Raw genomic sequence first — 25,771 nt, forward strand, 5'->3', positions numbered from 1 at the left:
TTGATATTGGTCCTGTGCCATAAATGATGTATGGCAACCTGTAGGGGGCGGGGCTCGCGCAGTGGGCAGAGTGCTTGCCTAGCAGGCAGGAGGTACTTACTGTGTTTGACCCCAGTACCACACAAATGGAGCGTGATGGGGCTTGCCTCTAACTCCAAGCTCAGAAGACAGAAGCAGAAGAACTGGGAGTTCAAGACCATCCTCAGCTCCGTAGTCTGAGTGAGACCGAACTGGGCTACTTGAGACGTGTCTGAAAATCAAAACAGGGCTAGTGAGGTAGGTGCTTCAGCAGGCAAAGGTGCTTTCCGATGGCCTGAGGACCAGGGGGTGGTCTCCAGAGCCCACGTGGTGGAGGAGAGGACCAACGCCACAGCACTGTCATCTTCTCCACAGGCATGCCATGGCACGTATGCACACATGTACACACACGCTCACACACAGCAATAAATCATTAAAATCAACTAACGTAAGTAAGTCAATACATCGGGGGAGGTGAAGTAGATCGGCAGGTAAGGAGGCTTTGACCAAGCCTTATGTTCTGAATTCGGTCCCCGAAATCCACATGTGAAGGAGAGAACTGACTCTTGCAAGTTATCACCTGTGGTACACAGCAACACACACACACACACACACACACACACACACACACACACACACACACACACAAGGGGCTGGGTACAGTTCAATAGTGGACCACATGGTCGGCTTATACCAGGCCCTGTATTTAATCACCAGCAGAGAGAGAGTTGAGGGGAGGAAGAGGAGGAGGTGGGGAGGAGACAGAGAGCACTGAACCACAATCCAGATAAGGGCAGACCTAAGGAACCAACTCCACCAAGCTGTCCTCTGCCTCTAAATAGGCACCATGGTACACACCTACACACACACACACACACACACACACACACACACACACCCCTACACATAAATTTTTTTTTTGAGACAGGGTCTCACACTGTGTCACCCTAGTTGGCCTGGAACTCTCTATGTAGACCAGGCTGGCCTCGAACTCATAGAGATCCACCAGCCTCTGCCTCCAGAGTGCTGGGATTAAAGGTGTGCACCACCAGGCTTGGCAATAATTAATTCTAAAAAAAAAATAAAAAAACACAGTCAAGTGAACAAAGAAAAGGAAAGCCAAGTCTTGGGTAGAGGCGGGCACAGTGAGGCAGGACTGTAATCCCAGCACGTGAGAGGCTGAGGCAGGAGACTCTTGAGTTCAAGGCCAGCATGGGCTATATAGTGAGATCCTGTATCAGAAAAAGAGGAAGAGGAGAGGAGGGGGAGGAGGGAGGAGGGGAGGGGGAGCAGGGGGGAATGGAGAGGAAGCGGAGGGGTAGGAGGCTACATCTGCAACAGCAGCTGCTCAGTGGTAGAGTGCCTGTCTGGCATGCGTCCTTCGTGCATCCTTGGATCTCGAGCACCACAAAGGAAGACGAGAAGCCTTCCCAGTACCGGTGCAGCACCCTGCGTAGCTCTTTCCAAGGAGGGTCAATCACAGTTCCCTCCCTGCCGGAGCACAGGCACTCTTGACAATATTGTGCCCTTGCTAACTACGTCGGCGAGGTTCCGTTCTTTACAGTTAAACCTATAACATGTTTGTACAATAATGGACGTGTTTCCGTGACGTAGAAAAACCAAAGGGCATGACTTAAGGAGTCCCAGCTCCGGCAGGTGGAAGGTCTGGGTTCCCTGGGCACAGATGAACTAAGAAAGTGAGCGTCTGCAGAAGAGGTACCCCACTGCAGTGGCGCTGGATGTGGGTGAAGCTATGAGGAAGTTCTTTTCTGGATGGTTCTGTTTTCTCCTTGGAAAGAACGTTGTCATCTTGTGCAACTGTGTTCTCAGGGTGGGGAAGGTCCACTGCAGAGGGAAACGTAGGCTGGCAGCTACACCCAACAGCCCACAGGGAGCGAACCATCCAGCATGACTGTGCATTTCCCTGGGACCTATTCAGCGGGTGGGTGAAGTGTTAGCAGACAGGGTGAGATTGAGCCAGAGGTAAATTGCACAAAGGGAAAGGAGCCCAGAGAACAGGGTGAGGCCTCGAGGTAGGCAGGGCGGTCAACTTTGGAAGCTGTGCTAGACAGCGTCACTGTTGCTGTGAGGCAACACCATGACCAAAGCCACTTGGTAAGGAAAGGGTTTATTTCAGCTTCCAGGTAACAGTCCGTCATGGAGAAGTCAGGACAGGACTCAAGCAGGGCAGGAACCAGAAGGCAGGAGCTGATGCACAGGCCATGGAGGGGGCTGCTTACTGGCTTGCTCCCCACGGCTTGCTCAGTCTCCTTTCTTATAGAACCCGGGACTATTAGCTCAGGGATGGCACCACCCGCCATGAGCTGGGCCCTCTCCCAGCAATCATTAATTAAGAAAAAGTCCCACAGCTGTATCTTACAGAGGCATTTTCTCCACTGAGGTTCCCTCCTCTCAGATGTAAAACTAGCCAGGACAGAAGCTAAACTGAGAAATGAGCAAAGTGAGATTTTCTTTTTCTCTGGAAATAGGGTCACTGGTCCAGGCTGGCCTTGAACTCATGACAGTCCTCCTGCTTTAGCCTCCCAAGTTCTTAGATTACAGGCATGAGCTATCATGCCTGGCCTGAAAAAGAAAAACCGAGGAAAGCCAGGTAGTGGTGGGGCACACCTTTAATCCCAGCACTTGGGAGGCAGAGGCGGATGGATCTTAATGAGTTTGAGGCCAGCCTGGTCTACAAAGAGAGTTCCAGGACAGCCAAGACAGGTTACACAGAGAAACCCTGTCTCAAAAAAACAAAACAAAACCCAAAAGCTGAGGAAATCAAGCAATAATAAAAGTGATGTGAGCTGGAGAGATGAATGAACAGTTAAGAGCACTGGCTGCTCTTCCAGAGGCCCATGGTTCGATTCCCAGCATCCACATGGTGACTCACACCATCTGTAATTCCAGCTCTAGGGGATCCGATGTCTCCTTCTGGTTCCATGGGCACCAGGCAAGTGTTACACAGACATACATGTAGACAAAACACCCATACACGTAAAATTAAAAAAAAAAATTTAAGTGATGGACAGAGTCAGTGGGTGGGTGGTCCAAAGGGAGTTGGGAATTTTTCAAGCGGAACTGAAGGGTGACAGGAAAAGACGGTAAGTGAGACTTTTGGAAGGGCGGCAGCTTCTGGTGGTGAGCAGGCTGAAGGACTGATAGGTGGGTGGTTGGTGTGGGTGGGAGAGAGTGGGCGGCTAGATTGTTGATATACATGGATATCAAAGACATCAAAAATGATCAGGTGAGGGGTCCAGAAGGGAGATCCCCGGTACAGCATGTGTCTGGCACACAGGAGCCCTGGCCTCTGTCCTCAGCACCACAAACAATAACAGCATAATAAAACATTGAAGACTGAAGAAGGAGAGGCAGAGACAGTGAGCCAGGTGTAGACCGGCCAGAGTGAGGGAGCGGAGCCTCTGCTGGGGAATCAGGGTGTCCACAGGGGCCGGGGCTCTGAACACAGGGAGCCAGGCAGGGAGGAGGACCATAGGAACAAGGGGTCCTCTTGTCTCCCCCAGAGGGGGCAGAATCTGGGTGAGGGGAAGAGAGGAGAAGTGATTTTTACTCACTTCTCCTAATTACTTTCAAAGAGTTCAGATATTAGCGGGAGAGATTTTGCCAAATGAGGATATGAAAGTCAGAAAGGAGCAAGATTTGACAGTGGATCCCAAACGCTGCTTCGGGTTAAGTGGAAGCATCAAGACCACAGGTAAGAAACTGAGAAGATGCAGGTGTGTGGGCTTCAGATGCAGAAACTTTTTCCTAAAGAAAGTTGCCCTAGGGGCTGGAGAAATGGCTCGGTGATTGAAAGCACTGGCTGCTCTTCCAGAGGACCCAGGTTCAATTCCTAACACCCACACGGCAGCTCACACCTGTCTGTAACCTCAGTTCCAGAGGATCTGACATCCTCACACAGACATACATGCAGGCAAAACACCAATCAGTGCTCATAAAAAGCAAATTATTAAAAAGAAAAAAAGAAAAGAAAGGAAGGAAGGAAGGAGGGAAGAAAGAGAGAAAGAGAGAAAGAGAGAAAGAAAGAAAGTAAGAAAGAAAGAAAGAAAGAAAGAAAGGAAGGAAGGAAGGAAGGAAGGAAGGAAGGAAGGAAGGAAGGAAGGAAGGAAGGAAGAAAGAAAGGAAGAAAGAAAGGAAAAAAGAAAGAAAAAGGTTTTCCAGGTTGAAGCATCTTTCAGATTCTCCTCCTCAGTGGTCTCTGAGGTGACTTCAGCCTTGGAATCCTCTGGGGATATCACAATATTGACACCTGAGTCTCCCCTACCCAGACATTCTGATTTCAAGCCAAAGGATTGTCACCTGAGCTTTGGGCTCCAAAAACGCTCCCCTCCGGGGCTGGAGAGATGGCTCAGAGGTTAAGAGCACCGACTGCTCTTCAAGAAGTCCTGAGTTCAATTCCCAGCACCCACATGGTGGCTCACAACCATCTGTAATGAGATCTGGCAACCTCTTCTATGTACATAATAAATAAATAAATCTTTAAAAAAAAAATGCTCCCCTCCAGCTCTGGGATCCCAACTTACAGAGCCTTGTGTGGTGAGTGAGGGGCGAGTTGATTTGGGCCTTGAAGGACAGGAAATAAATAAGTGCAGATGCATATTGGAGAAAGCCTGGGGTGACCTAGAGCCCAGAAGTGGCCTAGAGCCTAGGGGTGGTCGGACACTCACGATAAACGTCAAGCGGTTTGATTCATGCCTGGCACAGACAGAGAAGTAGGCCTGAGGTTTTGGGTGCTGCCTAAACACCCCAAGGTGAGCATGACGAAGCCTGGACAGGAACCATGGGCGGTCTCAATTACGAAGTATACAGACAGACTGTAATTTGGGAAATAATTGAATAAGCAATAAATAATTCTGAAGGGCTTCTGACTCTTCAGCGGTGATTAAACTCAGGCAGGGCCTTTCGCTGCTGACGTAGTCAGTGGTATCATTAGTGTGTCCTGTTCGTTCTCCCAGCCTGGGTGAGAGGTTTTCAGGCTCATGTGGTGCTGCAGGCCTTTAATCCCTGTCTCGAAAAACCAAAACAGCCTCAACAAAAACACCCTTGGGCCTTGTGCAGTGTGCCCTGTTGAACTGTTTCCCCAAGCCCACTCCCTTCCCCACACTTTTTATTTTGAGACAGGGTTTCATTAAGATGTTTAAGTGATTTTGAAATTCCTCTGCAACCCACACGTCTTTCAAAAAATTGTTATTATGTATGTGCAGATGTACTTGCCGCGTCACGTGTGTGGAGGTCAGAACTTGGAAGCAGGGTCTCTCTTGAGTCGGCTGTGCTTCATGCTCCTGGCTAGCTGGTCTGGAAACTTCCAAATGATTCTCCTGTCTCCACCTCCCTCTCCCAGAAAAACAGTTCTGGGATTACAGATATGCATCACTACGTCCAGCTTTTTTTTTTTTTTTTTGGTAGGTTTATGGGCATTCCACATTCTTTCTATTTTTATTTATTTATTTATTTTTAATTACACTCATGATATTCATTAATTACACTCATGATATTAATTACATTTGTGGTATACATTAATTACATTTGCCGTATTCATTCAATAATTATATTTATGATATTTATTAATTACATTAATTGTATTGATTTATTACATTCATGATATTATGTCCTGACACTACTGTCCATTTGTGGGACTTTTCCATCACACAAAACAGAGATTCTGTACTTAGGAAGTCATTGCTCTATATTCCTTTCTTCTCCATCTTGAGATAACGTCTAATCCTTCTGTCTCTATGAATTTGTATATTCTATATATTTCATGTAATACAATTCTATAGTATTTGTCCTTTTTTTTGGGAGGGGGGAGTTTCGAGACAGGGTTTCTTTGTGTAGCTTTGTGCCTTTCCTGGAACTCACTCTGTAGACCAGGCTAGCCTCAAACTCACAGAGATCCGCCTGGCTCTGCCTCCCGAGTGCTGGGATTAAAGGCGTATGCCACCACCACCTTGCTTGTCCTTTTTTTTAATGTAAATGCATTTTAAGTACGGCCAACATCCAACTTAAAAAACAAAACAAAAAAAAAAACAACACTGGGTGGTGGCGGTCTTTAATCCCAGCACTCAAGAGGCAGAGGTGGGTGGAATCTCTGAGTTTGAAGCCAACATGGTCTACAGAGTGAGTTCCAGGACAGCCAGGGCTACACAGAGAAACCCTGCCTTGGGGGTTGGGGTGGGGAGGATTCCAAGGATTAAACTCATGTAGTCAGGCTGCTTGGTGAGTGCTTTTCTCCCCTTGGTGAGAGCTCTCTCATCAGCCCCCACACGGGCCTTGAACTCATAAGGATAAACCTGGCTCTGTCTCCCTAATGCTGTGCACCCCCACGGCAGGCCTCACATGTAAGATTCTCTTACCTCAGCTTTCCCAGAAGGTAGAACTACAGGCCTATACCACCAGACCTGGTTTCTGAAATCCTTTATTTCTCTCTCCACCTCTTCGGCTGGGGAGGTAGCTGGTGGCAGAGCACCTGCCTAGCATTTGTGAGGTCTTGGCTTTCCTGCCCAATACAGACAGAGACCGCCAGACAGCCAGACTGGACTCTTCAGATCAAGCAATCTTCCCTTCTGAGCTGTGGTTCCCTGACTAGTTTTTTGTTATGCCCAGATCTCGGGGACCCCCAAAAGACCACCATGGAGACCGAATCCGAATGTAAAAGCGAAGAGCCTTTAATTCAAGCTCCGGGGCTTGGTCCCTCTGTTTGTCCAACACAGCAGTGAGCAGAGAGCCCCAAGCTCAGGTGAAGTGGGGTTTTATCATAGCAGAGGTTGGGGTGAAGGGATTTTCAGGGTTCAGGACCCTGATTGGCTGACATTTGTCTAGGGGTGTCTGTAAAACAAAAACATGTATGTTCTAGACTCTGGGACATCTGGCCACCTTATCTAATGGTTGAAATGTTTGAGATGTCAGATACTTCCCCATCCCTGGGTGGATCTCCAGGTGGTGTAAGCTTAAGACTTTTCCTGGATCTGGGTGTTGCCTGTCACAGAAGCTGTGTCTAGGCCCCTAAGCCTGTCATGGCAGCTGTGAGGTCAAGCTGTTTTGCCCCCCCCCCCCCTTTTTAGCTTTTTGCTGTTGTTGTCCTGACTGTCCTGGAACTCACGATGTAGATGAGAATGACCTGCAACTCACAGAGATGCCTCTGCCTCCTGAGTGCTGGGACTAAAGGTGTTCGCCACCACACTCAGCCCCCTGACTAACTTCTTGAAGACTTTTGAGCTGTGGAGTTATGTAAGAACTGCGGGCAGTGGTGGCGCACGCCTTTAATCCCAGCACTCGGGAGGCAGAGACAGGCGGATCTCTGTGAGTTCAAGACCAGCCTGGGCTACAGAGTGAGATCCAGGCTCCAAAGCTACACAGAGAAAGAAACCCTGTCTCAGAAAAAAAAAAAAAAAAGAAGAAGCAGGACTAGAGAGGATAATCTGGACAGTGTTGAGGGAGACTTAGAGTGGGGGGAGGTAGGGTGACCTTTTGGGGAAGCTGTTGCAGTAATCCAGGATGAAGGAATACTGGCAAGGGATGGGGAAGGGTTGTTGTAAGCACGCTGTGGTCGTGGGGTTGACTCAGCTCGACAGCACACCTTGATACAGCAGGCAGGAGACGGATAGGAAGGAGGCTGGGCACACTGTCTTCAAAGGGGCCAGGGAAGCATGGTGTAATCGCATTTCACCAAGTTGGTTCAGAACAAGATGAGTGGAGAGGCCCATGGCATGGTGCCTGTGGCTGGCTGTGCTCCTTCACAAACAGGCTCCCAGTGGCATGGTCCCTGTCTGTGAAAGAACCCAGCCAGCCTCTGGAGGAAGGTGTGCAGGTGAGGTGTTATGTTGGAAAGGTGCTGGGTCAGAGAGGGAGGTCAGTGGTCAGAATGTAGCCCAGTGGTGAAGTGTTTGCTTAGCACACGAAAAGCTTGGTTCCGTATCCATTGCTCAAAAGAACCAACAAGCCTGTCCTGGGGCACATACTTTTTTGTTGTTGTTGTTGAGACAGGGTTTCTCTATGTAACAGTCCTGGCTGTCCTGGAACTCACTCTGTAGACCAGGCTGGCCTTGAATTTACAGAGATCTGTCTGCCTTTGCCTCCCAAGTGCTGGGATTAAAGGCGTGCACCACCACCGCCGAGGCACGTACTTTTAATTCCAGCACTCTGGAGGCAGAGACAGGCAGATCTCTGAGTTTGAGGCCAGCTTGGTCTACAGAGCAAGTTCTAGAACAGCCAGGGCTACACAGAGAAGCCCCATCTCAAACAAAACAACAATAACAACGAAACACACACACACACACACACACACACACACACACACACACCAAAATCCACAACCAAACAAACAAACAAAAAGGCCCCCGGGGTTGGGGATTTAGCTCAGTGGTAGAGCGCTTGCCTAGAAAGCATAAGGCCCTGGGTTCAGTCCTCATCTCTGGAAAAAAAAAAGGTTTCTCGTTTGCCGGGCTGTGGTGGCATACACCTTTAATCCCAGCACTCGGGAGGCAGAGCCAGGCGGATCTCTGTGAGTTCAAGGCCAACCTGGTCTACAGAGTGAGATCCAGGACAGGCACCAAAGCTACACAGAGAAACCCTGTCTCAAAAAACAAAAACAAAAACAAAACAACAACAACAACAAAAGGCCCCCCAAACCAAAACAACAACAGAAAATAGAATAAACAGAATTCCTGGCTTGGTAATAGAGGCCTGTAATTCTAGAATTTGTGTGTGGGATGGTGGCAGGTTGAGGCAGCTTGATTGCAAGTTTGAAGGAAGCCCGTGCTACATACTGTGACCTCTGTATCATAGACAGATGGATACAGGGATGGAAGTGATGCCTGTGTTGAGTGGGTGAGATTTGTTTTCTTTCTTTTTTTGTTTCTTCTGGTTTTTCAGGATGCTGGGATTAAAATCTTGTGCCTCCACCGCCTAGCAAGTGGATGAGATTTCAAAAGAAAGCCCCAGAGAAAAATAAAATCTGGAGATAGACACCTGGGGAAGGGGAGAAAGAGGAAGGGTTATTAGTGACAGGTTTGGGGAGGAGACAACATGTCACTGAGCCTGGAGGTATAAAGAATTCCCAGTCAAGAGCCAGGTGTGCCTGAGGCATGACAACACACACCTGCAATTCCAGCACTTGGGAGGGAGAAGTATTTCAGGAGTTGAAGGTTACCTCAGGTACACAGTGAGTGTAAGTTTAACTGAGCTATATGAGACACAGTCTCAGAATAAGTAAATGAATCCAGGGTGGGGGTGGGCAGGCGGACAGACAAGACAGCCACAAAAGGGCTGGGAGAAGCAGAATATTTTGAAAACATCATTAATTTTCTGCAGTGTAATCACTGGCTATTTAAGATTCTGGCAGTGTGAGGAACGGAAGTACATTTCAAGGAGGCAGGAAAGAAAGACAGAGTCACACAGACGCTTTCCAACCCAAGAGGAAAGCGGTTCAGGGTGTGAGGAAGGAAACGCTGCACATAAGAAATCCTCCGAGAGCCGTGGTGGAGGCTGCTCAGTGGTTATGATCTCGCTGTCCTCTCGGAGGACCTGAGTTCGGTCAGCACCCACAGCAGGTGGTTCACAACCACCTGTAACTCCAGCAGCATACTGGAGGGCCTTTGTGGGCATCCGCACACATTCTTGTATGTACTCAAGAGCAGACAATAAATAAAATAAAAATAAATCTTTAAGAAAAAGAACTATCTCTGGGGAAGGCATGTTAGACCTGAAATGTCCCAAGGGGAACCTGTGATACCTGTGTCTCCGCTCCTCATACCCGGCCTCAGTACAAGGTTTTCTGTCTGGATTTGGGGTCGCAGCCTGGTCTGAGCATATCTCACCAGCCACCCTGTGTGTCCTGGCCGTGCCTTATGAATGAACAAAGCTGGGTGACACCTTGTTCTCCATGTGTGCAGTGAAACCAGACACCCGCCCTGCTTGTCCCCGTCCCCTCTCACAGAGGCCCCGCTGGCTCAGGGTGAGCTAGGGCAAGTGGCCCAGGTGTAGAGGCTCTGTTAGCGCTCTCCCCAGGGTCCCCACAGCTCTCTGCTCCTTGCCTGAGCTTGCCTTCACACGGGACTCTGCTGCACGTTGTCCAGCCCCAGGCCGGGGACACTGTGGGCCTGTGGTGTTCTCCCCTTGTTCCTGTCATCCCAGCCTTGATCAGCCTAACTGGTCTACCACCTTCTTCCTTCGGGAAGTCTCCGGTCCCCATTCCAGAGGGGAGCAGGAAAGCAGGATTGAGAACAACCCTCCAGGTCTTCTCCGGTTTGGTCTCTTCTCTCTTTTCAGATAAGGTTTAACACAGCACAGAATGACCTCTAACTTTCTATATAAAGTAGAGTGTAGCTTTGAACGCCTGGCTGTAGACCTACAGCAAGCCTGGCTGGGGGACCCTCTTTTCTCTGCTATCATAGGAAACTATCTCCTTCCGCTTTTGTATTTGCCGGCCAGCCCCGCTCCCCTCCCCCGCGGAGGAAAAAAAAAATGACAAGATGAAAAGTGAAAAGGGAACAGAACGCCAGGGTGTTCTCCGAACTCTGGAGCTGCGGGTGATAAATCCACTAAAGTGTCTTTAATACCGTCTTTCGGAAGTTCACACACACGCACACACAGATCAAAACAAGTCTAGGGTTGAGGGAGCGGGGTGCGCAGCCTCCCTTCCTGAATCCTTCTGCCCCGCTGCCCAGGGGTTGGCACAGGTAGAAAGAGTATTTACATTGCAGGGACTTGGTTCCTTTTCCAGGGTGAGGGTACTAAACCAGAAACTTCCCACATCTCACTCCAAAACCAACAAAACAGGAGTTCTGGAATTAGCAGGAAAATAAGTAGAAAGAGACATCCGCATTGGCAAAAATCCGAACCAGAGTGGGGTTGCAGTTCTCCCAGGGCTGAGTCCTCTCTTAGAGGGGTAGGGGGAAGCGTCCGTCCGTCCGTCCGTCTGTAGGCTGGGCCTGAATTCAAAAACCCAAATCAACAAGACTAAATCACCCCGCAAGGAAGAAAAGAAGGCGGAGCCTGCCGACCTGGAGGCGGGGTTTGTGAGGATTGGGGGCGGGGCCTATAGAGGAGGCGGGGCTTCGGGGACCTGACTCCCTATGGGGGATCGGAGACCAGCAGAGCCCCGCCCCCGGCATTGCACTTTGATGGGGTGGGGAACTGGGGCGACTCGGGGCTCGGTGTTTGGCCTGGATTCCAGGGCCGCTGGGGATGTGGGTTTTGGAGAGGTTCCTGAGGAACTGGATTCGGAGCGCACTCGCTGGGCCCGAGATCCCGAGGGGGCGGAGTTTATGATGTCTGGAAGTCCGGCGGCCACAGGAGGATGTGCAGGGCGCGCGTTGGGTAGGCGGCAGGACGGCACGACGCGCCTGGGAGGTTGGGGGGCACAGAGTGGGGCCGAGACGGGGACGTGTTTAGGGGTCCCAGTAGTTTTCGTGGTGCTGGGCGGCGATGATGATGACGACCGTGAGGATGGTACAGAGCACCATGGCTGCGATGCCCACGGCCAGGGAGATGAATGAGAAGTTCCGGGCCTCGCGTGAAGCGATCTCGGCGGACACCATGTCTCCGCGGGCCAAGGCCGTGCGCACCTACCGGGGAGGGGTGCGGGAAGAGGGTCAGAGAGCCACGGCTTACCCGTCGCAGCCTCCCTCTAAGAATATGCCCAGAATGGCTAAGGAATCCCGGGTCTGCCTAGGCTTTTCCTGTCCGCCCCCGCCCCACACACCTGCACGGCCTTGAAGATGGCGATGATGCCTGTAGGCCAGAAGCAGCAGATGGTGGTCAGCACGGCGATGGGCATGTAGTCGTGCGGCGGGCGCCTGGGCTCTAGCAGAGCCAGCCCTGGGCCCTGGGGCGGCGGGGGCAGCGTGGAGGTCACTCCCGGGCCCCCGGGGGTCCCGCCTGCGTAGGGCTGTGGGAGGGACAGTGGGGGGAAAGGGCCGTCACGCCTACACTCGCTGCTTGCCAGCGGCCGGGCAGCTGGCAGAGGGGTTTCTAAAAACACGATCCTAAGGTTTAGGGGGGGGGGAGATGAACACCCCATCCTTCCTGGTAGTAAAATCGGCCTAGGCCTCGGTGGAAGTTTCTGCGCTCTTGCAAGGCTTGTTCTGCACTTCGGGTCTCGTGTCCATCCTCCTCACATCCCCAGGGCTAGGCTTTGCATTTTCTACCCCTGGCTTCCCAGGTTCCCTTTCGTCCTCTCCCCGCAAGCGGTCTCCTTCTTTCAGGTCTTGACTTTTGAACCACCTCCCACGCCTTGACCTCTGATCCCCGAAGATGCCCCCCCACCAGCCCCCCCACCTCCCCACCCACAATCCCTTCCCTCTCCACTCCTCTGTCTCGGGTTTGTTCCCAGAACACCGTTGGGTCCGGTTCTATTCCGCTCTCTCCTCTCTCCCAGCTCCCCGCATGTGCCTGTTGCACCTGCCTCCCGCCCTCTCCTCCTAGGTCCCGTCGGCCCCACACTCACTCACCGTGCCCACCGGGTACACCGGAACATAGGCAGTGCAGGGCTGCAGCTGCAGCGGGTAGCCGGGCGCCACGTAGCCCCCCAGCGGCAGCGTGCCCACCGCCCCCGCGTGCGTGGGCACCACAAAGCCCGGGGCCTGGGCCGTCGGGGCTGGCGCTGGCGGGGGCGGGGCGGCAGCCGCCGGCGGTGGTGGGGGAAGTGGGCCCTCGAAGCGCGTCTCCTGCAGATAAGGGTCGGGTGGCATGCGGGGTAAGGTAGCACAGCCGGGCGGGGGAGCCCCAGCGCCGGGACCGGGCGGGGCATGGTGAGGGGGCCGCGGCAGCGTGGCGGAGGACGAAGGGCCACGCTGAGCGCCGGCCGCGGCAGAGGCCAGGCCACCTGCCCCTAAGCGCGGGAGGGTGGCAGTGCCAGACTGGTGGTAGTGGTGGTGGTGGTGGTGGTGCGAGGAGGGGGCCGTTTGTGGCGGCGGGATGGGGGGCTCGGCCGGAGGCTGGGGGGCATTGTAGGGCGGCGGTGAAGTGTGGGGAACTGAGTCTGGAAGGCCTGGCCACGGAAAGCAGAGGAGAGGATAAGGAGAGAGAGAGAAAACAGCCCGAGATCAGAAGGTAAGAAACACCAGACAGTCAGAGATGGAGAAGTATCAAGGGAGAGACCGACCCGGGAGATGACAGCTCCCATTTGGGGTCAGGGAGGGGTGGTATCTAGGCCGCCTGCCCTCCGTCACAACTCTTCCCCAGCTCCCCACGGTCGTCACCCACACGACCTCATCCAGGGCTGTCTCAGGGCTGTCCCTCTGCTCTGCTCCTCTTCCTGCGTGCCCGGTTTTTATGTGGATGACACTTCCACTTTCCTTCAGTGGGGAAACAGGCGGGGGGTTACCTGGGAATCTCATGGCCTCTGTTCGGAGGGCCATTAAAAAAAAAAAAAAAGTCTTCTGGGACTGGTCATGGTGGTTCATGCCTGGAATCCCAGTACTTGGGAAACAGAGGCAGGAGGATGAGGAACTGGGGAGTTCAAGGCCAGCCTGGGCTACATAGGGAAATCTCGTCTCAGGGGGAAAAAAAAGTCTTCTAGATTTTACTTCCCTGACAACCCCCATCAGATCAAGGCGTCGTTCTCTCTCCACTGGGTGTCTCCATGCCAGTGAACCAGGGATTGTCCATCTGTCACTCCCAGTGATGCTGTCCCTGCAGTACCTGGCTGTGCCTTCCTCTCCTCCTCGACCTGCCCCCCCCCCCATGTTGTTGACAAGGCACAGAGGCAGACTGACCCAAAGAAAGGAAGAGAAAGATGAGACAGAAAGAGGAGGGGTGGAGGTGGGGGTACCCGCGGAGAGAAGCGGATGGAGCGGAGCCACCATACAACACCCCAGAGGGGGTCAAAGAAAGGGGTTAGGGCAAGTGGGGGGGGGCAGACGGGAGATGATGGAGGGGATGGTGTTGGGGAGGGTATTGGGATTTTTCTTTTTTACCTGACTTTTCCGATGACATGTTTGCAATTGCTGGGACAGGGTCTCTGAAGCAGGTGTCAGGGCCCCCTGGCTGGTGCAGGAGTCTGGGTCCGGGATGGCGCAGCCGGCAGCGGCGGCGGCGGCGGCGGCGGCGGCGGCGGCAGCGCAGAGATGGAGAGATGAAGACAGAGTCGGAGGGGGGCAAGCCGAGGGAGGGTGGCAAAGGGGGGGGAGCTTAAAGGGACCGAGGCGAGGGAGGGGGAGGGCTTCAGAAGTCCCCCCGCAAACACACACTCGTTCCCTCTGCTCTTGGACCACCTCTTTCCTCCTCTCACCCTGGCATTCAAGCCCCCAGTTTAGGCTCCCTTGGAGTTGTCATGGAAACCGGGAGGCAAGACCAGGCGAGGCGGGTGGGACTAAGAGAATGAGGGAGGGAGAGAGAACTCTCTCGAGTCTCTCCCTCAAAGACTCGCTGTAGTGATTGTATTGTGGGAAGCCAGTTCAAAGGGTTCACCCCACTTATCTCCAGACCCGGCGGGTCCAAGGCGTTCTTTCCTCAGGCCCTCTCAGAGCTTCCTGCAAGACCGCTCTAGGCTCCTCCAGTTAGGGACAGACCCGGGTGTGAGAGAGAATGGTGCAGAGCTGGGAACCACCAGAGCCTGAAAAGTCCCCCAGGTAGACGGCCTGGGTGGGCCTGTCTTCCCCGCTGTGAGGTAGAAGCTCAGGTCTGTAATTTGAAGCTGGCGGAGGAAACGGAGAGAAAGTGCCTGTGGGGATGCACAGGTACCTTCTTCCTCCAGGGTTAAAGAGCCGAAATGCTTTAGCAAGGGGAAGCCGGATGTAATTGCTTGTCTGTGACAGGCAGGTTTAAGAAAGCGTGCTTGTGGGGGCTGAAGAGTTCTTGGGCCGTCAGCAGTCTCTCCATGCCCTACAGCACCCCCTGCCCCCCTCTCCTCCCGCCCCAAGACGCTGATCCACCTCCGGAGTCAACCCGAGACGCAGTGGTGACTTAAAAGTCTTTTATTTGCTTTTTGTGTCTTGGAAGGGCGTGGGTGGGGAGGTAGAGTGAGGATAGGCAGTCTGTAGAGATTACACCAGTTGGGCCTTTTGCAGAAACCTAGCAGGAGAATCAGAAATGCCCTTCCCCTTTTAGAATTTCCCAACCCTCGCCCGAGGCAGTTGCCTTAGGACGGAACCCCTCCAGGCCGAGCAGTCCCAGACGCGTCTTGTGCCGGTCCCAGGTCTTAGAAATTTTTACATCACGCCTTATACCGGTGGTTCTGGTTTTTCAAGCGTGGATGGATCAGAGAGAACCCGGACCCATCCCTCCCACACCGTCTTCACTATATATGCTCTGGGTTTGTTTTATTTATTGAGAGTCGAGTTTAGACTGAGCAAAAATCCTGAGTACAGGGCGGGAGGCTCAGGCATGCTCAGAAATCCTGGAAACTTATTTAACTGATAAGTAAAAGCCCTGACGGGTAAAGGCCATCCTGGGGCACTCGGGGTGTGCGCAGGGGTCACGGGTAGGCCGAGTGGTGCCAGCGCCCGCAGCGCGGAAGTCTGGCAGCAGTAACAGGGTCGGTGTCGCCAGCAGCCTGCAGGGATCTGAGCAGCAGATTATTGGGGTCACTCAGAGTGGAAAGACTGGTGGCAATCCGGTGGTGAGTCCTTGCAGCCCCCGGGGCCCTACGCCCATGGAAGGTGGGTCACGAAGGGTTGGTCATGAACGCGGAGATAAAAGCAGGGCCAGAGAAACTGGGCCAGGCTGCACGGCACTCGAGGGGCCTGAAGGACTCTCGGCGTCTCCGGAGACAAGGGCACAACACGCACTTCAGAGTGAAGAGTTGTAAGGCGCTGATCCGGAGCGGGAGGGCAGACAGGAGCCGGAAGAGGGCCGCTCCGGCTGCGGTCCGCCGGGCACGCGGGCCTGTCACTCGCCTGGCGTCCAGCTAGACGCTGGGATAGCGTCCTACCCTCCCATCCCCCCTTGGGACGAGAAATTCGGGCTCGGCTGCAAAGCCAGGCAGACTGGGTTGGAAAGTGGGGCGCATCAGGGAGGAGAAGTCGCACCCCTGGGCGGCTGGGAAAGCCTTCTTTAGATAGCCGATTATCTTTGCTGTAGCTTCTCCCCTTCCGGTTGAATGGATCGCTCCGCCCGTTTCCTCCCCATCTCCTTGGGTGCAATGGAATGTTCCATTGCCCCTCCGGTCCGCTGTCCGCGTTGCAGGGAACGCTCTCTCTGTTGTCAGGGAAAGCCCCGGACGTGACGGCTTTGCGCGACCCCGAGCAGCACCCCCCTGCCACCCGTCATCCCCCCTTGCGCGCTCTCCTGGTCCCCCTTTGCCTCCTACCCCGTGGATTCCAGACTGGGTACAAGTAAACAGCTGGCGGAGCGAAGCCTCCAGACCCAGGCCAGGTGGGAGTTTCCACTCTCCGTGGGGCCTGGGCTGCTGCTCGGGGGCCGTTGCAGAACCCCGAGTTGTGCATGGCCGAGGTGATGCTTACGGAAGATCCTGGGCCTAGGGACTAAGTCCCTTGAGCGCCAAGTTGGGGGCGGGACTTAGGGTGAGCATTAGTGCACCGAGGTGGTAGGGGGTGTGTTTGTGCAGAACAAACTGGAGTAAGTTAAAAGTAGGCTATTGTGACAAGGACCTGGTATAGGCGCGGAGGCCGGAGGTTGCTGGGAGTCTATTGGGACCGTGTAGGGGGGGTGTCGCTTCCCTCACAGCCCTTCGTTTCTTCTCAGGTGGGAGCATGCCAGGGCTATGGAGGCAGAGGCTTCCTTCGGCGTGGGCTTTGCTCCTTCTGCCGTTCTTGCGACTGCTGATGCCCGCAGCCCCCGCACCCCACCGCGGGTCCTACAAGCCAGTGATCGTGGTGCACGGGCTTTTTGACAGTTCCTACAGCTTCCGCCACCTGCTGGACTATATCAACGAGGTCTGTCGGGGGCCGCCGGGCCGAGGGTGTTGGAGGAGCAGCTGTAGTGGTTGGGGAGGAAGCGTGGGCAGCTGAAAGACAACCCCTCTAGGCCGGCTCCTCGGGGTACTGCTACTACCGTGGGGAGATTTGGGGGACGGGGGTTCCTGGTTCCAGCAAGCCCAGTGAATGCACGTGGCCGTCCTAGTCCAACCCCAGTGGCTGCATTGCCCCTTTCCCACAGACACACCCCGGGACTGTGGTGACAGTGCTCGATCTCTTCGATGGCAGAGAGAGCTTGCGGCCCTTGTGGGAACAGGTGCAAGGGTTCCGAGATGCTGTGGCCCCCATCATGGAAAAGGCCCCTGAAGGGGTGCATCTCATCTGCTACTCCCAGGGTAGGCGACACACACACTCGGACTCCCAAGCCTTGTTCGAGCTTGACCCTTATCTAAGGCTTTCCCGGCGTTTGCTTTTCTGAACTGCATAGCTCTGGTCTGAGCCTCCGTTTTCTGGCTTCCCTCAGCACCTGTCCTCCCCCGGTGTGTCCCAAGGGGAGGGAGGCCTCCTTCCATCCCCGTTCCCCATGGTTCTTACAGCTAAGGATTTGAAGAGCAGCTAAAAGCCTCTCTGTTGGTCGGAGGCCTAGACTCTGTAGCTTGGCTCTGTCACGTGACACGTGGCTTGCGGGCACAGGGTGTGACTTTAGTCTTGGATCCCATTCTTTTAAGTTAGTATTTCGAGAGACCAGAGCAAGGGTCACGGCGGTCCCCGTTCCTAAGGCCACTTGCAATGTTGTTGCTCTGCCTCCAGGAGGCCTGGTGTGCCGAGCTTTGCTGTGCGTCATGGACGAGCACAATGTGGATTCTTTCATCTCCCTCTCTTCCCCGCAGATGGGACAGTATGGAGGTGAGTGGGCAATGTGGGTTCATAGAAGCCACCATGTGCGGGCACAGAGGGCTGGGGCCACACGGCGCTCCTTTCTTTTCTCAGACACAGACTATCTGAAGTGGCTCTTCCCCACATCCATGCGGTCCAACCTCTATCGGGTCTGCTACAGTCCCTGGGGCCAAGAATTTTCCATCTGCAACTACTGGCACGGTAAGCGGAGGGTGCCGCCCGGAGCCTTCGTGGACGTGGCGCCGTGGAGGGGAGGCTGCGCCCACCTCCACCATAACCAAAGCAGCAGGTCCCGTTTATCAGTAACTTGATAAATCAAACAGGTGCTGTTCAGGATGTTGTCTGCAAGGCACCCAGTTGCCTCAGAGAGTGTAGTCTGGTGCAAAAAAATGTTTTTTTGTTTTGTTTTGTTTTGTTTTTTTCCGAGACAGGGTTTCTCTGTGTAGTTTTCGTGCCTGCCCTGGAACTCACTCTGTAGACCAGGCTGGCCTTGAACTCACAGAGATCCGCCTGCCTCTGCTTCCTGAGTGCTGGGATTAAAGGCGTGCGCCACTGCTGCCGCCACCACCCCCACCGGGCACAAAATTTTTCTTTAAAAAAATTAATGGATTATCATTATTATTACTCTCTCTCTCTCTGTCTCTCTCTCTGTGTATGTGTTCATGAATGAATTTACGGCACATACATGGAGGTCAGAGGGCAACTTTCAGAAATCCATTCTCTCCACCATTGCTCATTTGCTACGATGTGGATCACAGGCCATATGAGTGAGTGGCTGTTACTTTTACGGAAACAAATAACAGACTGGATTTGGTCCATTAGGGGCCAACTTCTGGTGTAGGGTAGTGTGCCTGGGTGCTGGGGCCAGATTAGGGGTTGAGTCTGACTTCGTGGGGTAACCTTGGGCACGTTACTTAGCTTTCTGGGACCAAGTCTCCTTCTATAATGTAGCATGGACCTTGTGACATGGTTATAATCATTAAATTAATGAGAGTAAAAAACTTTTAACAATCACTGGCTCGCCAGGCGGTGGTGGTCCACGCCTTTAATCCCAGCACTTGGGAGGCAGAGGCAGGCGGATCTCAGTGAGTTTGAGCCTAGCCTGGTTTACAGAGGGAGTTCCAGGACAGCCAGAATTGTTACACAGAGAAACTCTGTCTGAAAAACCACAGACATACAATCACTAGCTCACACAGGTTGCCACATAAAAGTGTTTCCCAGGCCAGGAGTGCTGATACACCTATTTAATCCCAGCACTTGGGAAATAGAGGCAGGAGGATCTCTGAGTTTGAAACCAGCCTGAATTATATAGCCTGAGTTCCAGGATAGCCAGTACTAAATAGATCCCATCTCAAAAAACAAGCAAAATAACAAAAAACCTCAAAAAGTGCCTTGGATTGTGCTGACTGTTATTTTTATCCTTCTGTTGTATGGCTGGATGTCTGTCTTCACTATTAGATTTATTTATGTACGTATTTTATGTATGTGGGTACTTTGTCTGCATGTACATCTGCACACCAGCAGAGGGCATCAGACAGCTGTGAGCTGCCATGTGGGTGCTGGGAATGGAACTCAGGACCTTCAGAAGAGCAGTGAGAAGTCTTTTTTTTTTTTTTTTTTTTGGTTTTTCGAGACAGGGTTTCTCTGTGTAGTTTTGGTGCCTGTCCTGGCTCTCACTTTGTAGACCAGGCTGGCCTTGAACTCACAGAGATCTGCCTGCCTCTGCCTCCCTTGAGCGCTGGGATTAAAGGCGTGCGCCACCACTGCCTGGCTAGAAGTCTTAACCACTGCGTTATCTCTCCAGCCCCGATCTTCACCGTTACTTTCGTCTCCTTACTGACCATCCAGTCTTCCCTTCCATTATGTTTTTTTTCCTTCTTTTTAAAAAATTTTTTAAATGTTATGTGTATGGGTGTTTTTCTGCATATATGTGCACTACATGCATGCCTGTTGCCTGTGGAGGCCAGAAGAAGGCATTGGATCCCCTGGGACTGGAGTTCAGACAGTTGTGAGCCACCGTGTGGGGGTGCTGGGAGTTGAACCAGAGTCATGGAAGAGCAGCCAGTGCTCTCAACCCCTGAGCCATCCCTCCAGCCCACGTGAACTCTATGTAGCCAAGGATGACTCTGAACTGATCCTCCTGACGTAACATCCTGAGCTCCAGTATTAGAGGTGTGGGCCGCCCATGTCAGTTTATGCAGGATGTGGGGGGTCACATCCCAGGGCCCCAGGCATGCTGCGCTACACCCCAGCTGTCTCCCTAACTACTGTTTGCACTCAGATCCTCACCATGACGACTTGTACCTCAATGCCAGCAGCTTCCTGGCCCTCATCAATGGGGAGAGAGACCATCCCAATGCCACTGGTAAGGCCCCACCCCAGCTCTGCCCCTCTTGTTTCTATCCCAGCCTGAGCCCTGTGGCTGACCCTGTCTCCCCATCTCTACAGTGTGGCGGAAGAACTTTCTCCGACTGGGCCGCCTGGTGCTGATTGGGGGTCCTGACGATGGAGTCATTACTCCCTGGCAATCTAGGTAACAAGGGGCTGTAGAGGCTGAAGATCTGGCCTGTTAGTGTCCCCTATATACAACAGATGTTCTTTTAGAGACGGGGTGGGGGGGGCAGTGTGTAGCCCAGGCTTGACCTCTTGCCTTTACCTCCCAAGTGACAGACATGATTACTACATTCGCGTCTCCCTCTTTCTTTCTGGCAGTGCTGGGGATCAGATCCAGGGGCTTACACATGCTAGGCAAGTGTTCTGCATATCTGACCCTTGTAGAAATGCCTAAGTCTGCAGGGCGGTGGTGGCACACAGCGCTTGGGAGGCAGAGGCAGGCGGGTCTCTGTGAGTTCAAGGTCAGCCTGGTCTACAGAGTGAGTTTTAGGAGATCCAAGGCTGTTACACAGAAAAAAACCCTGTCTTTAAAAAAAAGGGGGGGGGGGTTAGGGGGTAGAAATGTTTGAGTCTGAGGCAAGATCACTTGAGCCCAAGAGTTCAGAATGAATCTGGGCAACATAATGAGACCCTTTCACCAAAACACACAAAAAACTGATATGTTTAATTCCAGCACTCAGGAGGCAGAGGCAGGTGGATCTCTGGTTCAGGCCATTCAGGGCTGTTTTTTGAGACACCTGTGTCAAAAAGCAAAACACCACCACCACTGACATACAAAAAAAAAAACTTTCTGGTATAGAAAGTCTTTTGAGGGGCTGGAGATTGACTCAGAGGTTACGAGCACTGGCTGCTCTTCCAGAGGTCCTGAGTTCAATTCCCAGCAACCACACACCGGCTCACAAGTATCCATGATGAAATCTGGTGCCCTCTTCTGGCCAAAAGAACACTGGACACATAAATCTTGAAAAAGAAAGAAGTCTTTTGATACTGGCAGCCGGAGATGTGGCTCAGCTGGTACAGTGCTGGCCTGTCATGCCTGGGTTCCATCCCAGCACTCAGGACGTAGAGGAGGAGGATCCGAAGTTCAAGGCACTACATAGTGAATACAAGGCCAGTCTGGGCTACATAAGACCCATGAATATTCATGCACACATAATTTTGAAGTAATCATGGATTTGTGTGTGTGTGTGTGTGTGTGATTTTTTTTTTTTTAAGATTTCTTATGTTTACAATTTCCTGTCTGCATGTACTCCTGCAGGCCAGGAGAGGGTGCCAGATCTCATTACACATGGCTGTGAGCCACCATGTGGTTGCTGGGAATTGAACTCAGGTCCTCTGGCAGAGCAGCCAGTGCTCTTAACCACTGAGCCATCTCTCCGGCCCTTAATCATGGATTCTGAGGAGGTTGCAGAGATGGTTTATCAGGGTCCACAGCATCAAACTCATAGCACCAGGCGAGGTGGTGCCATGCCTTTATTCCAGAACTTGGGAAGCAGAGGCAGGTGGATCTCTGAGTTTAAGGCCAGCCCGGTCTTCCTAGTGAGTTCCAGGATAGTCAGAGCTATGACTCAAAAAGCTCAGAGACCCTGACTCAAAAAGCTAGAAAACCAAAGCCAGGGCACTGACATCAGTACAGTGTGAGATCAAGGTCCCGGCCACTCTATCACATTCCCTGCCGCTCTGCGCCAGAGCATCAACCTCAGCCCCTCCGTCTCATTCCTCGGGAAAGCCGATAGCTCCGTAGCTCTCACACCTGCTTCTGTGGTGCGTCATGATGAGTTGGTCTGGGAGTGTCACCTGGAATTTACTCAACAAGTATTTATTGCACACTGTGTGTGCCCAGGTGCTGTTCTGGGCCGTGGGAAAGCAATGGCAAAGCAAGTCCCTGGTGTCCTGCTCTTTATACACTAAATTAGAAATACCGTGGCAGGCGCAAAGAAAATAGCCAGGGGCCTGCTGTGGCCTGCGGTCAGGGAAATGTCCTCAAAGGAGCTGCCATCTGAACAAGCCCGAGGAAGGGAGGGCCTAGCAGAGCCCCGTGGGGATTGGGGAAGGCAGTGTCAGGAGAGCCAGAGGAGGGGAACGAGGTAGCTGGCCGTGGTCACCCTGAACCCTTGTAGGCCAACGTCAGGCCTTTGAGCTGGTTCTTTCCGTGACAAACCATAGCTGAGCATGGTGGTCATAACTGTCATCCTAGTACCTTGGAGACAGAGGTGGAGGGATATTTATTGTGTTTGTGGCTACCCTGGGCTACCAAGTGAAACTGCTCAAAAACAATAAGCTAACAGATAATAAGCTGAGAGGATATAGCTCAGAGTATTTGGCTACCATGCTGAAGCTCTGGGTGTGATTATTCTGTTTGTATTTGGAGACAGGGTTTCCGAGTGTAGCTCTGACAAGGCTGGCCTTGAACTCACAGACATTCTCCTGCCTCTGGCTCTTGAGTGCTGGGATTAAAGGCCTGTGCCACCTCACCCAGCTCTTGGGTTTAACTCTTAGCACCAGGAGGAAAGAAAGAGCATATAGGTTGATAGGTAGGTGGGCAGAAGTGATGATTTTTTTAGTTTTTAGTTTGAGACAGTGTCATGTATTCCAGGCTGGCCTCAAATTTGTTGTATAGCCAAGGATACAGACATTTGTTACTATGTGAAAGTTTGTACAGTTAAAGTTTATGCTGGGAATCAACCCAGGACTTCAGGCATGCTAGGTAGTCACTCTACCAACTCAACTACATACCCAATCTTAGAATTTACAAGTTTCTGAAAAAGTTCAATTTTATGTGCATTGGTGTTTTGTCTGCATTCATGTCTGTGTGAGGGTGTTGGGTCCCCTGGAACTATAGTTTCAGACAGTTTTGTGCTGCCATGCGGGTGCTGGGAATTGAACCCAGGTCCTCTGGAAGAGCAGCCAGTGTTCTTAACCTCTGGGCCATCTCTCCAGCCCCCAACTCCTAGAATTTTAACCGTTAGCATTTGTCAAGTTATTGACAGAGGGTCTACTTGTATTTTTTTTTTTTCTTTTTTGAGACAGGGTCTCACACTGTATAGCCCTGGCTGTCCTGGAATGCACAGAGATCCTCCAGCTGCTGCCTCCTGGGTGCTGGAATTAAATGTATACACTACTACATCTGGCAATATTCTTTAATTAAAAAAAAAAATTGGCTGAGTCTGTGAAGTGCCTGGCCACTTGAGCTTAATCCCTGGAAACCCTGTAAAAATTCGAGGAGTGAACCCCAAAGGTGTCCTCTGACCTCCATAGCATGGCATGTACCCAACATTAGATTTTAGCTGGGCATGGCTGCATACGCCTTTAATCATAGCACCCTGGAGTCAGAGGAAGCTAGATCTCTGAGTTATAGGCCAGCCAAGGTTACATGATGAGATGCTACTTCAAAAAAAAATTAAGTAAAAATTAAAAAACTAAGGCTGGAGAGATGGCTCAGTGGTTAAGAGCACTGGCTGCTCTTCCAGAGGTCCTGAGTTCAAATCCAGCAACCACATGGTGGCTCACAACTATTTATAATGAGATCTGGTGCCCTCTTCTGGTATTCAGGCATACATGCAGGCAGAACACTACATGATTAAAAAAATAATAATAAAAATTAAGCTAAACATGGTACCACACACCTCTCCTCTCAGCACTCACAAGAATGTAAGAGAATCAAGGTCAACGTAGGGGTCACAGTGAGACCCTGCAAAAAGGACTGATTGACTTATTTGCAGTAGTGAGTGTTGAATCTAGTATCTATGCTAGGCATGTTTTTCTGTGTTTAATTGTTTGGTTTTTAAGATAGACTGTCTCTACATAGCCCTGGCTGTCCTAAAACACACTCTGTAGACCAGGTTGGCCTTGAACTCACAGAGATCTTCTTGCCTGTGCTGAGATTGTAGACATACACCACCACACTTTGTTCTTGAATTCCTTTTTAAAAGATTTATTACTTTGAGTCATATGTTGATGTGTCTGCAGGGGGATGTGTGCATGTGTGAGTGCAGGTGGCAGGTGCCCTCGGGGAGAGCAGCCAGCACTTGGGATCTGCTGAGCCACCTCTCCAGCCCCCAAACTTACATTCTTGTATGTGTATGAGTGATTTGCCTGCATTGATGTACCACGTGCATGCCTGATGTCCAGGAAGGCCATAAGATGGTATGGATTGCCTGGAACTGGAGTTACAGATGGTTGTGAAGCACCACATGGATGCTGGAACCTGAGTCCTCTGGGAAAGCAGCCAGTGCTCTTAGCCTTTGAACTAGCTTTCCAGCACTTACATTCTTCAAATCAGGAATTGTTCTTAGGAGTTGTTTGAGACAGGGTCTCGTGTAGCCCCCTCTGGCCTCGAACACGGCATACTTGTGCTTTCACCTCTCAAGGTTGTCACCGTGCCTAGTTCCTCAGAGATTCCGAGTGTCCCCCATGCTGCCCATCTCCCCGGGGCTCTGAGTCTATGAGACACCGGTGCACATTAGTTTTCCTTGCTCTCCTGACATCCTCCCTTCAAATCTTTCTGCAGCTTCTTTGGTTTCTATGACGCCAACGAGACGGTCTTGGAGATGGAGGAGCAGCCGGTAAGCCCCCAGGGACAACTTTTCTCCTTCCATTGTTCCGCTTCATTCTGGACTTTCTGCCTCTGACCCCCGAGTTGCAGGGTCTGCCTTATGGGGCCGGGGAAGTGAGGGTGTGGGGGTGGTGGGGGTGGGGTGGGGTTTGGACAGCAGCAGTACCTCACTTTGTCTCTTTTCCCCCCGTGTCTCCACGCCCTTCCACCTACCTTGAAGGTTTATCTGCGAGACTCCTTTGGGTTGAAGTCTCTCTTGGCCCGGGGGGCCATAGTGAGGTGTCCGGTGGCTGGGATCTCTCATACCACCTGGCACTCCAATCGCACGCTCTATGATAGTTGCATTGAACCGTGGCTCTCCTGAAGATGTCCTCAGGAATTCCCCAGCCCAGAGACCAAGTGGTGGCCTTGGGAAGCAGATGCCAGGCTCTGGCACGCCTGTGACCACCTCATCGCCCCCACACTGCCCCACCCCACCAGGGCTCCCTGAATCCTCCCCTCTGCTCCTCTGTGAATGACAAGTCCTGGTCCCCTACCTCATGTCCTCATCTGGGGACATCTCCATGCGCCCTCTTTCTCCCAGGGCCGAGGTTGGGACGTGAGCACCAGGTTTCTAACGGGCTTCACGCTGCTGCTCCTCCTCCTCCGGGTCTGGCTGTACCGGAGGAGGGCCCAGCCCCTGCCCACCACAGGGGTCTCCTTCCAGGCCACTCAGGACATTTTTAGCTTCTGTTACCCCGTGTTCCCTTTTCCTCACTTCCCTGCCGCCAGCCTCCCCGCCGAGAGGGACGCCCGCCCGTAAGAGGGGTTCTGCGGTTCCCCTACCGGGACGGTCCCACTTTTGACGTGTCAGTGTTGGGGAATATCTGTGGCCTGCAAGGCCCATCTCAGGTTTGGGGATCCCCCAGTCCCTATGATCAGTGTTGGGGTATCCCCTGGGAGCCTAGGTTCTTTGAGGCCCCAGACCCTCTTTTAACTACCCTTGAGCGGGTGTTCTCTGTATTTATAGAAATAAAGTTCCATTTCCTCATAATGTGTGGCTTGGCTTATTCCCAGGTGAAGGGGACGG

The 25,771-nt window shown here is 52.4% G+C and overlaps 2 protein-coding genes across 5 annotated transcripts; one reads left to right on the forward strand and one right to left on the reverse strand.

Moving 5' to 3' along the window:
- Nucleotides 1-10,566: 10,566 nt before the first annotated feature.
- Nucleotides 10,567-14,106, reverse strand: Prrt1 (proline rich transmembrane protein 1). The gene is made up of 4 exons (XM_006995563.4): nucleotides 13,956-14,106; nucleotides 12,489-13,027; nucleotides 11,741-11,926; nucleotides 10,567-11,603 (listed from the first exon to the last, which is right to left on the reverse strand). The coding sequence occupies exons 1-4, from the start codon at nucleotides 13,972-13,974 to the stop codon at nucleotides 11,427-11,429; spliced, it is 921 nt and encodes a 306-aa protein (XP_006995625.1). The 5' UTR covers nucleotides 13,975-14,106; the 3' UTR covers nucleotides 10,567-11,426.
- Ppt2 (palmitoyl-protein thioesterase 2) lies at nucleotides 11,120-25,735 on the forward strand. Of its 4 annotated transcripts, none has more exons than XM_076558262.1 (9): nucleotides 11,120-11,355; nucleotides 16,684-16,874; nucleotides 17,098-17,251; nucleotides 17,667-17,762; nucleotides 17,847-17,954; nucleotides 20,035-20,118; nucleotides 20,202-20,286; nucleotides 24,658-24,712; nucleotides 24,923-25,735. In XM_076558262.1, exons 1-9 carry the CDS (start codon nucleotides 11,160-11,162, stop codon nucleotides 25,064-25,066), a joined length of 1,113 nt encoding a protein of 370 aa, XP_076414377.1. In that variant the 5' UTR covers nucleotides 11,120-11,159; the 3' UTR covers nucleotides 25,067-25,735. The 4 variants fall into 4 exon arrangements, with proteins under 4 accessions (XP_076414377.1, XP_042122338.1, XP_015844490.1 ...); XM_042266404.2 differs by lacking the exon at nucleotides 11,120-11,355 and adding an exon at nucleotides 12,993-13,089; XM_015989004.3 differs by lacking the exon at nucleotides 11,120-11,355 and adding an exon at nucleotides 14,238-15,598.
- Nucleotides 25,736-25,771: the final 36 nt, after the last annotated feature.

The sequence above is a fragment of the Peromyscus maniculatus genome, chromosome 21 (genome assembly GCF_049852395.1).
Source record: "Peromyscus maniculatus bairdii isolate BWxNUB_F1_BW_parent chromosome 21, HU_Pman_BW_mat_3.1, whole genome shotgun sequence".
NCBI classification, from domain to species: domain Eukaryota; kingdom Metazoa; phylum Chordata; class Mammalia; order Rodentia; family Cricetidae; genus Peromyscus; species Peromyscus maniculatus.